The following is a 16,849-nucleotide window of genomic DNA, read 5'->3' as shown; positions in this document are numbered from 1 at the left end:
AGATAGGTAAGAGGAAAAGAAGGAAAGGGGACCAAGAAATAGGGGGATAAGGAAAGGGGTTAAAAGAATGGAGATGTGTGTGCACGTGCACCAGCTCCTCCCAGTGCAGGCCATCAGTGTGCACTGCAAGTGTGCGCTGATGAAAACAAAAATTTAAACACTGCCAGGCGTGGTGGCACACCTGTAATCCCAGCACTCAGGAGGCTGAGGCAGGAGAATCGTTGTGAGTTCGAGACCAGCCTGAGCTACAAAGTGAGCTCAAGGCCAGCCTGAACTGCACAGCGAGACCCTGTCTCAAAAAGACAAAATAAATAAATAAATAAATAAATAAAGAATCACCGTGCTGTTCACAAAAAAGATCCATCCTTCCTAAAGGCAGAAGACAACGGGATTCCACCCAGCAATCATGAACAATAAAAACTAACAACTCACGCCCTTCCTCTTTTCTCATCAAGGACTCAGACACTAACCAACTGTGTCCCAGCAGGGCCAAACACAGGACCTACCTAAACATCAGATGTAATGAACCACTGGTTGATGATTATTTTTATCTACTCACTGTAATTTGAAAAGAGAGAGAAGAAAGGTCCTAAAAAAGACAAAAAGTACATCTCAGAATATAATCTTACCCTTCCGGGCACTGCGGCTTGTTAATTCTCTCACACGGTTCTTCCATCCAGCTTTTCTCATCTGAAATATTTTCAAGAAATAAAATGAGCACAGCTGATGATTGTGATGCTTGTGAGACACACTGAGATGGAGTCCTAAGCATGACACGTTAACAGACGCACGGACCACTCGGGGCATGGCACCAGAGGGGCAATGCATAAATAAAAGGAGTTACTCGTGTTGCTTCAAAATAAGAGTTAGCTGATTGTCAGGGAGAGACGAATGGATATGGCAAGACTGAAATATACTACAGTCAGCCCTTAGTATCTGCGAATTCAATCAACTGCAGACCAAAAACTTTTTTAGAAAGAGCATCTGTACTGAACATGTGCATTTTTCCTAAGCAAAATGCCGTAAGCAATATTTGCACAGCATTGTATTGCATGGGTATTATAAGCAATCAGGGTCGTTTAAAGTACGCAGACGGCATGCACAGGTTATATTAAAGACTGCAATCTGTTGCTGCTTGAGGCAGGGTCTCCCTGTATGTAGTTCAGGCTGGCCTGGAACTCTCTACGTAGCCCAGACTGGCCTGGATCTCAGGGTGAGCCTCCTGCCTCAGCCTCTCAAGAAGTGAGATTACAGGTATGCACCACCATGTTGGGCCCTATGAAGATTTATTTCCGAGACTTGTGTATCCTTGGATTTTGGTATCAAACATTCTAGAACCAATCCTCCATGGATACAGAGGACTAATGGTACTATATTTGTGATGATTTCAGTATCTTTTTCATTTTCAAAATCTTAATATTTTCTTTTTTCTTTGATACCGGGAATCCAACTCAAGACCTTGCACTTGCCAGGCAGGTGCTTATGCCACTGAGCTAAACCCCCGGCCTAAATCTCAATATTTTCAGTGAGAATTTATAACCGTCCTTCCACCCATCCTACCTAAACTTTGGTACTGTGAAGCCTGAGTTCTCTCGCAAGGATTCTGGTTCTGTCAAGCAGTTCCAAGGAACCCTGTATTCCTGACCATGACATCCTAATACTATCAGCTTACAAAATCGCCTTGCAAAGTAACTTCATAGGACATCCTCAGTTGTGGCCAACGCCGTCCTTGAGGACTGGAAGGAAACCTGGAACCTAAATGCAGCCAGAACTAGGAAAGTGCTCTTTTCACAGACAGACGGGGCGCTGTCGGGAGGGCTAGGGCTGGCCACAGGTACACAAGATTGGCCGGGCACATACAGGTAATACTACTTATTAGGCTTAGTGAGGGCATCAGGTTCATAAGCCACTCTCTCTACTCATGCCTATGTTTGAATGTTGTGTTTGTTTTTAGGGTTTTTTTTAAGAGGAGGTCTCACTATGCAGTTCAGGCTGGTCTTGAGCTCACTTTGTAGCCCAGGCTGGCCTCAAACTCACGGTGACCCTCCTGCTTCAGCCTCCAAGCATAGGGATTATGGGCGTGCTCCACCACACCCAGCTCTGAGATACTCTAATAACATTCAGCTCATATAGACAGCCAGACAGCCGAGAACTATGCCAACTAGCAGAGGAGATAACACCAGTGCACAGCCCCGGGGACAGAGCAAGGACAGAAGCCGACCTTGGCACACAGAGCTGTAGTTGACGCAGCAGTCCTCGTGGTCCTTGCAGTCGTCTGAGCAGTAGCAGAGGTTCCCGGGCACCCTCTTCTCACCGCACCGGAACTTGTTGCAAGTCCATATCTGTGCTGGAAACAAAGGCCAACAAAACACACCTCGTGGTCCCGCTGGGCATCGGAAGTGGGCAAGAGTTCCGGCTTCGGAAGCGGAGCCAGGAGAGAGGGACCCGCTCCTTCCCCATGTCGGGGTCACCTGCACCATCGCCAGCCCTGAGGTGGCTCAGAGCCCACAGGGGACCCAGGCGGGCACCCCGTTTCTGTTTGGCTGAGAAACAGAAGCTCCCCATTCCGTGCTTGGACGCACAGTTCTATCACGCAGCACCTAGGAAGACCAGGGCTGCAGCAGCGGCCGCTTTCAGGATTCTCTGAACCGAAATCTGACTCGTTCCCACCGCGGTAGCATTCCGTCCTGTCCTACCTAGGGCAGTCTCCGCAGACCTTCATTTTCCGCTGGGTTTATTTTAAAATGCAAGGGAACATCTAAAACCTGTCGCCTCAGCCAGCCCAGCACGAAAATATTTCAAGCAGCCTTTAGGACTCAGTTTAAATGCACATGAGGCTATCAAGGCTTTCAGCATTCATTAAAAATAGGCCTGGTTTTGTGAGTCACAAGATGTTTAGCAAAAGTAAATTATGTAAAACGTTTTTTCCATGGAACTATAAGTATAAATGATAATGTCAAAATATATGTACATCCTAAAGAAGATGTAGTGTTCCTACACAGTGGGGTACTACTCTGCCATAAAGGATAAACCTGAGACACGTCTAGGCAAACGGACGCTCTTTGACACCATACTTTTAAGTGAAATAAATCAGACACAAACACATCGCACTGTTTCCTTTGTGTGAGAAACTAAAAGGGTAAATCAGGAGCAACGTGGATAGATACCTGGGATAATGGGGCAGACAGTGGGAAATGGGAGGAAAATTTTCAAATCGGAAGGGGAACAAGGGAGGGGGAGGGGAAAGAAGGCAGAGAGAAGGGAAAATAAAGAGATTGGAATGGAAAAACGGAAACAAAGCTTTTGTAAATAGGGAGGGGAAGAGGGGTCGAAGAGGGGGGGATGGGAAGAAAGAATCAAGAGATACCAGGTTCAGGTACAAATTCCCTATGATGAATGGATCACTGTGTATATCTAAAGAATGCCAGTAAAGTTAATTTTTAAAAATATACACACAAGCTGGGCGTGGTGGTGCATGCCTATAATCCCAGCACTTGGGAGAGGCTGAGGCAGGAGGATCGTTGCATGTTCGAGACCAGCCTGGGCTACAAAGTGAGCTCAAGGCCAGCCTAACTGCATAGCGAGACCCTGTCTCAACAACAAAAGAAATATATATATATATATATATATACACACATCCTAAATTTTAAACAAGCAAACTCGAGTGTGTTACGTACATCAGTGTGAGAGATACGGAGCTTCCTGCGATCTTCGCTGACCTCCCCGAGCCCACCAGCCCACTCCCAGTGCCTCCTTACCCGGCTCTAAACACGTCTCCTGGTAGTCCAGGCAGCAGTTCCCAAAGTCCACGCAGGCAGCATCGCAGCGGCAGTTCCCAAAGGTTCTCTCAAAGCAGCGGCCTTTGCAACTTTTTACTGAGAACAGTGAACAGGGTTGCGTGTTTCCAACTGCTCTATAATTAATTACACAGCAGCGTTCATAACGCAGACGCCCAGATTAGGCACAGAATAGGGTCACACGTTGCTCTAGAGAACACCGATGGGTGACAGTGACCCACAGCTCCTGTCACTAAGACCCATGAAAAGGGACAAGAAGAGACCCTTCCACACAGAAATGCAACTCTGTCTCTCGCTATAGACAGAAGAAAGCTTTTTAAAAAAACTTCATTACACAGCCTACTGGGCCGGATCAAACTTGGTAATCGTGTATAATAAAGGAATAAAGACACGTTCTGAAAAGTTTTCTGCTACGAAAAGCTGGTTAAGGAGCTATGAGGTTCCCCAAAATTTCAAAATGTGAGAATATTTTTTTTTTAAACAGGGTCTACTATGTAGCTCAGGCTGGCCTTCAACTTATGATCTTCCTGCCTCAGCCTACTGAGTGCTGCTGGGACTAGAGAAGAATGAACCACCACTCCCAGCGGGAAAACAATTTTAAAAGTGATTATCTAGGGACACTGCAGCTAGGAAAAGAACCCCTGCCTCACCCGTCTCCCTCTTGCTGTAAGGTAGTGGTAGTGTGTACGGAACACGCTCCCAGCACCGCCCCTTCTACCAAAACCTAAAATGTCCATTTCATCAGCACAGCAGCCTGTGCGCTTTCGCCAAGCCTTCCCAGAATCCCCGGCCCACACCTGATCTCTTTTAAGCTCTCACGAACCTCGTCCTCCACGATCATGTGATTCCATCTGGAACTAGCTCATTTGGTGACTGTCCCAGACTAATACTAGACTGCAGACTTCCTAAGGCCAAAGACCACATCTGGATTTTGCTCAGGGTATTGTAACCCTGGTACCCAGCAAGTGCTTGATGTAGAGTTAGTACTAGTACTAAGTCTTTGCTAAATAAATAAATGGCACATATGGAAGGAAAATACTTTTCATTAACAATAGCAATTTTAGAGCCAGATGTAGTGAAGTTTGCCTGTAATTCCAGCATTCTGGGAGCTGAGGCAAGGAGGGTCACCCCAGGTTCGAGGCCAAGCTGGTCTACAGAGTGAACGCAAGGCCAGCCTGGAACACACTGTAAGATTCTGTCTCAAAAAACAGTAATAATACATTGAAAATAAAATATTAATTTTATTTTACTATCTTGTATATTTATAATTCTACTCTTGTAACTCTTTCCTGGATCCCCTGGCTAAAGCAGATTTTTACTGGATTACTAGGAAATTAGGATAACGAGAAAAAGATAAAAGAAACTACACATAAAATAATGGTTATCTAACTAAAAAAATAAAAAGGGTAAGAATAAACAATTCTTGACTTTAATGGTTCCCTGGTGCCACAAAATAGCTGCCATGGAATTTAAATCTCATGCCACACTGGTAAATCAGGTAATTTTAAGAACAAAAAGTAACAACAGTAATTTCTTCGGTCAGAAATACTAACCTTCCTGTCTCACGAGGAAGGAAAAACTATCGTAATAACTATTACTTGAAGCTCACTAACGTGCACCTAGCAAATTTCAAAACTATCATTAATGCCATGTTGGGCTTAGATAAAATTGTAATCCTTTATGTTGATGACAAATTACAATCAAAGCAAAATATTTCATATGATGAACAACTATAGTTTTGTTAAAATTAAATATATTTGTTCCGAATACTCTAACTAAATAAAATTACATTTCATTCATTTTTAACAATATGTGATAGCCTAACAATCACTCAAGTTTTTTAAATGGTTAATTTGACAATTACAGAATAATTGAACAGGAAAAAAAAAAAGGGTTGCTCAATTTTGAAAAGTGAATTCCCAAGGAAAAGCACGCATGATTTTACAGGAGGAAAGGTAGCTCAGGGCGAAAAGAACAACCACTACAACATACTACGATTGAGTTAGAGAACTTAGTCTTTTCGAAGATGGGTAGATTTTAGCCCTGGATATAAAGAAAAACATAATCAAAAGCTCAACAATTTCACTATTACGTTGAAACCACCCATGTCTATAATTTTAAAAACCCCAAGAGTGGGTACTGATCAGTTTCTGGTTGACCAGGGATGTCAAATGGTTACCTAGCAACCTCCAGGGCTGCTTTAGCAACTAACTCCAGGGGAAAGTATCCCTGGGTCCCTGCGGACAGGGTTCTAGGGCAAAGTACAGGGACCTACTACTGGCCCTGTCTGCTTGTGTCTTTGTTCTTACGTGATTCTTTTACTGTTTTGGACTTTTTGTAGTTGTTTTATGGTCATAGCCCTCTTTCTTGCTTTGCGATAAAATTTTGCAAGCAAATAAAATTTTGTATGGCTAAAATAATACAAGAGCTTCAAGAGTCAAATCCTCCTCCTCAAATTTTCAGTATCTGCCAGGCATCATGGCACATGCCTGTAATCCCAGTACTGAGGAGGCTGAGGCAGGAGGATCACCATGAATTCAGGGCCAATCTGAGCTACACAGTGAGTTCAAGGCTAGCCTGAACTACAGACACCCTGTCTGAAAACAAAAAGAATTATACTATCTGTGAAATAAGCATAGGATCATGATATAACATTTATCGCAATGACAATGAGAATTAAGGCTGGAGAGAGAGACACAGAAAGAGGGAGAGAGAGAGAGACAATGAAAGGGAACGAGAACTAATTACCTTCTTTGGCACAGCTTGGTTTCAACCCAAATATACAGCCGAGGATTGTGGTTAACACACATACCGACAAGACCTGTGTGGAGAAAAAAGGAAGTAAGACAGTGTCGATGCCCCTTCTCTTTCTCAGAATATCTTATTTCTCTAAATATTTCCTAAGCTGCTGGTGCTAGTGTGTTCCCCGATGTGGCTGCGGTCATAGGAATGTGCTCAATGTTTCGAAATGTCAAACATACTTGTGATTTATATTCCGTCCTGCACATTTTAGTTTAATGCAAAGATTTCTTAAATGTCAGCAGATAATTCTAGATCACCCAAAGTGAGTGTAATGAGAAAAACCTCCGAGAACCGAAACGAATGCCTGTTTTTCAGGCATGCAGAGTGCAAGAGACTTGGTGTCCTAAAGGCTCCCCCCGCCCCACCCCGCGAGCTTTCAGGAGAAGCCCTGGGAGCCCAGAGGACCGTGTGTAACGCAGTTACTGTCACTGCCAGGAGCCTCTGAGAGGGTGATGCCTGACCTGGGGAGGGCAGTTAAGGGTGCAGTGGAGGCCCCAGGAAGTCAGAGCGGCCAAGAGCGTGGGTCACCTACCGGGGTAGCAGTGGGTACTACTGGTTTAGCGGGCCCAAGCCTTTTGGAGCTCGCACAGCACCACAACCTGCCACACATGCTGGACGTGGAGCTTCTGGATTTAACATTTGCCCTGCTGGGCTCCGGTCTTACTCTGCTTTGATTTCTTTCCTTGCCCTGTTCCTCCCTTTCAGGATAGGAACGTTTACTCTGTGCCATTGTATATGGGATATATTAGCTCTCTTTTTAATGTTCACAGGGGCTCACAGCTGTTTGCTTTGAATCTCAGGGAAGACTTTGTACTCGGACTTCTCAGCAGCACTGCAATTACTAAAACTTTGGCAACTTAGAGCTGCACTAAGTGCATTTTGCACAATGAGCTGGGCATGAGCCTTTGGGGGACTCAGCGTGGAATTTTATGGTTTAGATCTAACAGTCTCGTGTTCAGAGGTGGGATCTGGGCCCAGGGGCAAGACCAGAAAGGATGCATTCTTGTCCCTGGCTCCTCTTCTCTCCCTGCTTCCTGGCTGCTATGCGTGGAGTACATTTCCTCCACCATCCCCTCCGCCATGCTATTTCTGCCTTGGAGACAACCATGAACTGAACCCTCCGAAACATAAACCAAAAATAATCCTCTCCTCCTGTAAGTTATGGGTGTTGGGTATTTTATCCCAGAGATGGGAAAGAGACTAACACTTACAGCAAGATGGATGGTGCATGTGTAGATGTTTATGCATTTATTCCTTAAAAAAAATACTGAGTACTGACCCTATGCTTTTAATATATTAAACTGTATTACTGTATATTAATTGTATATTAAATGTACATATGATTTAATATATTGAATAATAATTTAATATATTATTTTAGTATAATATATATTCACAGTCAAAGATGATCTGAAAATATTATATAGAAAAATCCAGAAATAAATAAATTTGTAAAGAATGGATAAAGATGTGGATATTATATTTATATATAATGTTATATACGTAAATATTATATATTTATATATAATGTTCTACACTGTCATAAAGAAAGACAAACTTGAGTCATTTGTAGGAAACTTGGTGCACTTTGAGACCATAGTGTTAAGTGAAATAAATCGGACACACAAACTTAAATATCGCACGGTTTCTCTTATGAGAAACCCAAACTATAAGTAAAGACCAAAATAAAAGTAGGGAGCCAGATCTGTCTCAAATCAAGAAAAGGAGAGAGAGCCGGGCGAGGTGGTGCACCCCTGTGATCCCAGCACTTGGGAGGCTGAATCAGGAGGAGCACCTCGAGTTTGAGGCCAACCTGGGTTATAAAAAGAGTTCAAGGCCAGCCTGAACTGCATAGTGAAACCCCGTCTCAAAAAAAAGACAGAGAAATGTAAAGAGAAGGAGGAGCATGAGAAAAGCGAAGGTGATGTAAAAAAGAATTAAAATGTGTTACATACATGTACCGGCTCCACATAGGAACATAAGTATTACAGACTGCAAGCACAGACAAATAAAAATAAGTGCACTAGTTAAAAATGTGAAGTCAACACCACTGTGAGCGATGAGATATCGCACCCTGTGCCCTACCCTGCCCTGGACACCACTGTGTCACTTTGGCCAGCGCGTCTCTGCCGCATGTACTGCCCACCCGTGAGCTACTCTGGCTTCATCCAGTGGCAATGTGCAGGTCCCACAATCACCACAGCTGTGTCTTCCACAACTTCACTTACTTTGGATTTAAATGTCACTTCCAAGAGGATTACTTTTCTTTCTAGAACTTCCATTCTTTATCAGTCAGCTTCCTTCCCATTACCCATGGTTATCAATCGTGTGTAGACTTACAAGGAAGCAAAGCTGTACCACACCTCCCTGCTCTGCTGTCTACACGTGAACCACCTGACCCACGCCTGGTGGTCGATCCCAGCCACACTTTGTCTGTTTCGTTGTTTGTTTGTTGGTCTTTTTGAGACAGTCTCACTATGCAGTTCAGGCCGGTCTTGAACTCAGTTTGTAGCCAGGGCCAGCCTGAACTCGCGACGATCCTCCTGCCTCAGCTTCCCGAGTGCTGGGATTACAGGTGTGTGCCATCGCGTCCGGCTCCCCACCACACTCTAAAGCAAGGGGCACAGGTGGTCCCTGACCATGGAATGCACCTGTTTTCTACATAGTACCCTGTGGGCTGATAAGCAGCGAAGTTTGCACCTTGTGAAATCACAGTTAATGCACCCTAGTCACTGGAGTTGGACGGATGCTGCTGGGGAGCTCGTTATTAAACACTTGTAACTGAAACCGAACATGTCCAAGACTCAGCAGAGCTAGTACAGCTATATATACTCTTACGAGCGGGCAGTACAGTGCTCTGAAGATATCTATTTCAAAAGTGCATTCATTCAAAAAACAAAACATCTCATTTAAGGAAACTGGCTTAATAAGTCACATTTTATTTATGTAATGGGATACTCCTAAGGCATTGGCTTCAGGGAGAGGCAAGCCAGAAGGCGGAGAGGAAGATACCAAAACAAAAAACAAAAAAACCCACACACGCACAAGAACCGGAGCGACAGCCACTCGGGAGCGAGTGGTGAAGAAGCGCTCAATCTCCATGGCCCAGTAAGAAGCCTCTGGGGGAAGCAAGCCTTCTGCATTGTTGGTGGGACTGTAAATTACAATGGCCCTGTGGAGATCAGTACGGAGATTCCTCAGATCTGCAACTCAAAGTTTCATTCGACCTGCTATTCCCCTTCTAGGTATCTTCCCAGAAGAGCTACAGACATCGTATCACAGGGACCCGGACACACCCATGTGTACGGCAGCGCCACTCACAACAGATCAGTCTTGGAAGCAGCCTGTACGCCCACCCACAGGTGAATGGACGAAGAAAATGTGGTGTCTACACGCAATGCAGCACTACACTGCCACAAAGCAAGGTAAACTTGAGTCACCTGCAGGAAACGGACACACCTTGAGACCACGGTGTTAAGAGAAATAAATCAGACACGCGAGCTTAAATATCGCATGGTTTCTCTTATGTGACAAACCCAATAATTAACAATTAATAAAGAGCCAACCAAGGGGCTGGGGGTTTAGCTCAGCAGCAAAGCACCTGCCTAGCAAGCGCAGGTCTGAGTTTGATTCCTGGTACGGGGAAAAGAACCAAAAAAATAAAAATAAAAATAAAGAGCCAACCAGAAGACTGATAATGGGAAATATGGAGACAGATCTTTTGCAAATGGGAAGGGGGTGGGGATATGGCTCAGCGGCACAGCGCCTGCCGGGCAGGTGCGAGGTCGTGAGTTTGATTCCTGGTACCAAAAACAAGGGGGAAGGGGACCAAGAGATGGGAGGGAGTAGGAGGAGAGGAGGAGGGAAATAAAGGGAAGTAAGTTGAGAGAGAGGGAGAGGGGGGGAGGGGAGAGAGAGCGGCAGGGGAGGGGAGGAGGAGAGAAGGAGAGGGGTGAGGAGGGGCATTGGCTGGAAGCAGGAAGTCCAGGTGGGGAGAGAGCACCTCCCATGTGATGGCAATAAATCAGACGGGACAATGAAGACCAAGTCAACACGGGAAGAGTGAAGAGAACCTCAGGCTCAGAAGCCCAGCTTAGTCTGTCTGCAATTTCAGACTGCGATGCAGCTAAGCAGCCTGCAGTTCCAGGAGCGGAGTGCAGGCCGATACAAGGATGGCCTGGGCTCGGGGCAAGCCAGGGCAGACTCAGGCCCAGAGGGAGGGCGCTGCAGAACTGCGGAACGAGTGGGGGCAGGTATCTGCCGGCTGCAACCACTGGCTGAAAGGATGCATGGTTTATGGGGCCCTATGTCCCTTGTTAAGTAGAACACACAATTTGATTTTTAAAAACCACCTCTTCCTTGTTAAAAGCAAGTTACTTCAGTTGGCTGTAGTGGCGCATGCCTATCATCTCCACACTCCGGAGGCTCGGGCAGGAGTTTGAGACCAGCCTGGCCTAGAAAGTGAATCCAAGGCCAACCTGAACTGCAGAGTGAGACCCTGTCTCAAAAAGACCACCAACAACAAGAAAGTTACCTCAGTTTACCTCCCGCAAGGTAATGTGTAGCGTGGCACTGATACACACAGGACAGCAGAGTCCTTCTCCAGTGTGGGCACAGCTGTAAGATGAAATCTGGAACAGCTGCTCCTCCGCTACAAAATCCCCCGTCAGAACAGTTTCCGTAGCAAATCTCTGGTCATTTCTGGGGCTGTGCGTTTCACTGAGTTTGAATTTTCTTCTCAAAGTCCGTCAGCGATGTCAAAGCCTACCACCCATTTTTATCTCTACAACAATGTAGATATTTGTATATTTTTACACGTTTTTAGAAACTACAGAAAACATGAAATAAAAGTAAAATTGCTAGAAAGTTTTGCTTCTATGTTAGAAAAGAATATCTGGAGTCTCCTACTATTTAGCTAGGGCCCCTCACTCATATTTCTTAAACATTCAGGGCACCCGGAAATAGACATATTTAATGATCCAATGTTTTCTTATTGATTCCTTCAACTACATCAGCATTAAATTCATTTAATGGAGATTATTCTTTCTTTAGAGAGTAGACAGCAGAAAAGAAGGGTTATAAAAGGCTTCAAGAAACAGCTTTAGCTTTGCACAGTGGCAGTATTGCGGCCAGTGAGGTTTATCTGAGGTGAGATTATTGCTAATTGAAAACAAAGAGACAGATTTGCAGAAATAAAAGGATGTCACCCCAAACAGAAAACAAATGTGTGTCAGTAAAGTGCACCGAAATTAGACACAGTGAGGAAATTTAAAAATAAAACCACAAAAGAATTGGTAGTGAAATCCTAATGTAAGCATTAATGATCCAATATGGGCAACAACAACTTTAGAAGGACAACCTATGCTGCTGAGAAGATATAAAATAATGCCAGGAGTAGTGGTGCATGCCTGTCATCCCGGCAGTCAGGAAGCTGAGGCAGGAGGATTTCCTGGAGTCTGAGGTCAACCTGTGCTTCAGAGTGCAAGGTCAATTTGAACTACATGTTGAGACTCTCACTCAAAAAGATAAATAAATAAATAAGATATGAAATATGAAAATGCCACCTAACAGTCAATCCACGTAGTTGTGACAATATATGCGTCAGGCCTTCTCGGGAAGCCTCGGGTGTCCAGAAGAGAAAACGACCAGCACCACCGCCAACGCTGCTAGGCGCACCCCACGGTCAGGCCGTTTTCTAAGAGTGTCATACGAAGCTGCGTCGTGCTCACGGTAACGTGACAGACTCAACTCCCTAAGGTCACGGAGACGGGGTTGCGGAGGGATTAATAACTGGCCAAGGACAGCAGAGTCGGCGGCAGCAGCAGCGGCGCCGGAACCCAGCAGGCTGGAGGGGAAGCGGGTGCAGCCAGGGGCCAGCTGTGCGGGGCCCACAAAGGAAGGAGGGCTCACCCGCGCTGCCCGGTGTCCCCCGGGGGCTCCGCGGGCCCTCTCGTCCCCCGGGGGCTCCGCGGGCCCTCTCGCCCAGTCTCAAGACCCTGCCCGCAGGCTGCGCCACGTTTGTGTGAATGCAGGGAGCCGAGGATTTACTGACTCCTGTCTGTATTTTCTGCATCTAAGCATGAGCTGAAAACAACAAGCTGTGATTTCATTTAACATAATTTGGGGGAAAACCATAAATTTCGCATTTGTGCTCATTGGAGTTGATCCAATCAAAGCGCTTTGGTGCCTCTGTGTCTGCTTTATATAAAGGATATGTGCAATAAATACACACCCGGGCATTTTTCAGGAAACGGACAATCGCTGGACTCGATATTCCAGAGAGACTGATGGAGCCCGCAGCTGCCCCCCAACCCCCCCACCCCCGGTGGAAAGGGATGAGCTGAGAGGCGGTCTGTGCTCCCTGGAAAAAGGAAAGTAGCTCCGCGGCGAGGGGGAGCTCAGAGCACAGAAGTGCTGTGTGTGTTCCGGGGATTTCTTTCCTGGAGAGGATTCAGCCCTGCAAAGTCAGTGCTAAGCTCACACACAGATCCAAAGGAGCCTCAGACAGCAGACACTCTCTGAGGAGCTTGTGAGCGTCGCGAGTTTAAGGCAGATGTCATCTCTGTGCAGCCAGCTGTTCCCGCCCGCGGGCTCTTCTGGGCCCCCGGCGTCAACCTAGGAACTCTGGCTTCCCCAAAGAATATTGTCCCAGCTTCTGGGAAAGGATGCACACAGTGGTTCACACAGCTGCTCACTGCGAACAGAAATGTGACTTCAAGGCTGAATGAGGGCCCAGAACCCAAAGTCAGCCTCTCCTGGACACAGCTGCACTGGGAAACAGCTCCAGCTTCAAAGTGTGCGGGGCTCAAATTCTACCTCTGCAGATCCACTTGTTCAGTGCTTTACAAAGGTTGCTTGAGCCCTACAGCAGGCCAAGCTCTGAGCTAGCGCTGGAGAAGGACCGGGGAGCAAAGCTGGTTGGTACTCTCTGGGGGACATCTAGAAAATCAGCAGCTACGAGTCCTGCAAGCGGCTGGGGTCTTCGAGACACCTTACCAATGGCTGGCTGAGGGGGCCCAGAGGGACTCAGGACAATGACAGTGCCAACAAAAACACCCAACTAAGGATGGGGTCATCAGAGACTCCCCCAAGGGTAACTTTCCCCGTGCCGGGGATATAGCTCAGTGGCACAGCACCCGCCTGGCAAGCACAAGGTTCTGAGTTCGATTCCTGGTACCAAAAAAAAAAACTTTCCCAACGTTTACCCAAGTACCCAACACTCCCTCTTCACGTCACAGTTCGGATCGCCATAAGCTAGTGTACCTGCTCTCCCCCACTCCTGGTTCTAACTCTGCAGTAATCTATTTTCAACAGTAGGTGGAGAGTGTAGTAGTAAAGAAAGTCTGTCCAAGGTATGACAGAATGAACACAAAAGCAAAGTATTTTGCTGGAATGACGGCACTGGGGGTTTGTTACACAGCCGTCTACAGTGGCCACGTCCAGCACATGCAACTGAAAAGGGGTCCATAAAAGCAGCCATTTGTGTGTTAGAGTTGTACGCAGACTCCTAGCTGCACACTTCACAAAGTGTAGCCGGAGACTGATCAAAGCACTTTGTAAGACACCTCCTGTTCCTGGATAGGTAGAATCAATATTGTCAAATGGCCAGGTTACCAAGAAGGATGTATAGATTTAATGCAATTCTAATGGAAATACCAAAGCATTCTTCACAGACCTAGAAAAAACAATCCTAAAATGTATGTGCCTTCCTGAAGAGACTCAGAAAACCCAAAGCAATCCTGAGCAAAAAGAGCAAACTGGGAGGCGTCGTAGTCCCAGGTTTGAAGTCAGCATACTACAGAGTTCAGTACTGTGAAGGGGGATGGGCCCTGGGGCACAAGGACAGACAGGAGACCACGGGATGGAGCAGAGCAGAAGACACAGGGACAGCGCTCACACCCACAGCCATCTGATTTCCAAAACAGGCTAAAAGCAAAGGCCAACTACTCTTCAGCCAATGGTGCTAAGAAAACTGGTTACCCACATGCAGAAGAATGGATCTAGATCCCTGTCTCTCACCCTTGTTAAAATCAAATAAAAATGGGTCAAAGACATAGATATAAAACCAGAAACACTGAGTGTTCTCAAAGGTAAAACAGGAAAAATACTTGAAGACACACACAGGCACAGGCGAGCACTTCCTCAACAGAACTCCAATTACACAAGAAATAATACCATACTGGGCCTCATGGCCCAAGCCTATAACCCCAGCACTCAGGAGGCTGAGGCAGGAGGAGCACCTCAAACTGCAGACCAACCTAAGCTACATGGTGAATTTAAGGCCAGCCTGGACTGCAAGGTGAGATTCTGTCTCAAGAAAACATTCTGTCTCAAGAAAAGAAAGAAAAAAAGAGAGAAAGAAAGGAAGAAATTATGTTCTTCCAGTTCTCTATTACTACTTCCATATTTTTCTCAAAAATAGTCCAGATTTTACAATGTATCTAATAATGCCATAACCTTAAGTTATTGCTTATCTCTACAGTGTGACACTGCCGCTTTCTGGGTCATGATGGGATGTGTGTGTGTGTGTGTGTGTGTGTGTGTGTGTGTGTAACTCTGTAATGCTGTGAAAACTTTTCAGTATCCTTTGAATGCTGGGATGAAGATGTCTTCTTACAGAAAGCATTTATATTTGAAGCAAGGAAGAACCTTGGGGGAACTTGATGTTTCAAACCATTTTCACAGCTCGGGAGAGATAAAGGGAGTCAGCGCACGCAGATCTGTGCCTAGGGGGAAGAAGACCCCTCAGCTGTACCACTGACATCTCTTTGGGCCGCTCTGACTTCAGGGAGCGCGCTGCACTCAGAGTCAACATGCGTGGAGCACGATACTGGCCATGTAAGGTAAAAAAACATGCAAAATTTTCCTAGATTAAGAAAAAAAAAACTCCCTTCATTTCTTAGGGTAGCTGCTGCAAAGACGCACTTTATACTTCTGCCCCAATACTTTGTCAATCTAACTTAAGAAGGTGAATGCCCGCCTGCACCGTGCCAGGGAACATCAAGCGCCTCGGTCTCGGGTCAGACCGTCCCCCGCCTCCCGCTGCTTAGCAGGTCTACCAGTTGGCAGCCAGCAGAGGTGGGACTCCAAGGACAGAAGGAAGAGGAAGTGCTTAAAGCACAGTAACAGACGACACTGTGCAAAGGCTTTCACAACCACTAACTCCAAGTCATGCAGGGAGCACACTTGTCCTTGGTGGACAAGGCCATTTATTACCAAAGCACTGCTCCGAAGAGCGGGGAGGAACTAGGGCAGCACAAGGCCAGGGGCTGGCCGGCGTGGCCTGCGGCCCTTCACAGAGCCTCACGCCCCACCTGAGCCGGTGTTGGCCCCCCGCAGCGCCACTCCGAGTCCCAGGGCCATGGCCACGGCCCCCGCGCCTTCCTGGGGCTCTGCTTCCCGAAAAGAAAGGGCTCTGCTCTGCGAGCCAGCACAGCACCCGCTGCAGACTCTGAAGGAGAAAGGTGAGCTCTACCCCAGAGCTACTGAGAACGGCGTCCCTACAAACGGCCCCAAGGAGGAACAGCAACGCAGTCTGACTTTCCAGGGTCTGCCAGCAGCGTGGCTTTCACAACAATGACGTGGAATCACTGGGTGTTCGCCACCCTTTCAAACAGAACGTGCATCCAAAATAGTGCCAAGAAGAAAGGAGGGAAAAGCAAGCATGCCATGAATCTGCAACATTTTCCTTTTTGTCTTTTTGAGACAGGGTCTCGCTATGCAGTTCAGGCTGGCCTTGAGCTCACTCTGTAGCCCAGGCTAGTCTCCAACTCGCAACAGTCCTCCTGCCTCAGCCTCCCGGGTGCTGGGATTACAGGCGTGCACCACCATGCCCGGCCTTCAAACACTTCTCATAGTTCCTAAGTGGGACATATCAGTACTAGGCTAAACTTCACACATTTTCCCAAAGTGAAGCTGTGAGGAGAGAGCTACAAACCACATTCTTCTTTGGAAACTTGTTATTCTTCTCTTACGCTGATTTTTCTTTTAAAAAGACAGAAGAGGGGAGGGGAGGCGAAGAGAGGAGAGGAAGCCAGAAGGAGATGACAATGTCTTATGATTAAGGAACAAAACAGAATTCCTGAAACCATTAAATTAAGCACAAGCTCTCTCCGAAGCTCCTCCCACACACAGACACTCTGCGCTCTTATCTCTTCCCTAACTGGGAAGGAGAGGCAATGGCAGATTTATCTGGCCAAGCCTTCCAGGACAGCAGTGTGGACAGGGAAGACGGGGAACACAAAGCCCTC

At 46.4% G+C, this 16,849-nt stretch overlaps 1 protein-coding gene across 1 annotated transcript in view; it reads right to left on the bottom strand.

Annotated features, from left to right (window-relative positions):
• Enpp1 (ectonucleotide pyrophosphatase/phosphodiesterase 1) overlaps positions 1-16,849 on the bottom strand; it is a gene marked incomplete at its 5' end in the record, with an annotated part of 61,068 nt that overhangs the window by 30,439 nt on the left and 13,780 nt on the right. Inside the window, 4 exon segments of the mRNA XM_013516652.1 lie at positions 630-690; positions 2,222-2,347; positions 3,759-3,875; positions 6,546-6,618. Coding sequence (XP_013372106.1) covers positions 630-690; positions 2,222-2,347; positions 3,759-3,875; positions 6,546-6,618 — 377 coding nt within the window.

Source organism: Chinchilla lanigera, unplaced genomic scaffold, assembly GCF_000276665.1.
Source record: "Chinchilla lanigera isolate Chin_1 unplaced genomic scaffold, ChiLan1.0 scaffold00035, whole genome shotgun sequence".
NCBI classification, from domain to species: domain Eukaryota; kingdom Metazoa; phylum Chordata; class Mammalia; order Rodentia; family Chinchillidae; genus Chinchilla; species Chinchilla lanigera.
The sequence above is the reverse complement of the archived record's forward strand: the minus strand, read 5'-3'. Positions and strand labels throughout refer to the sequence as shown.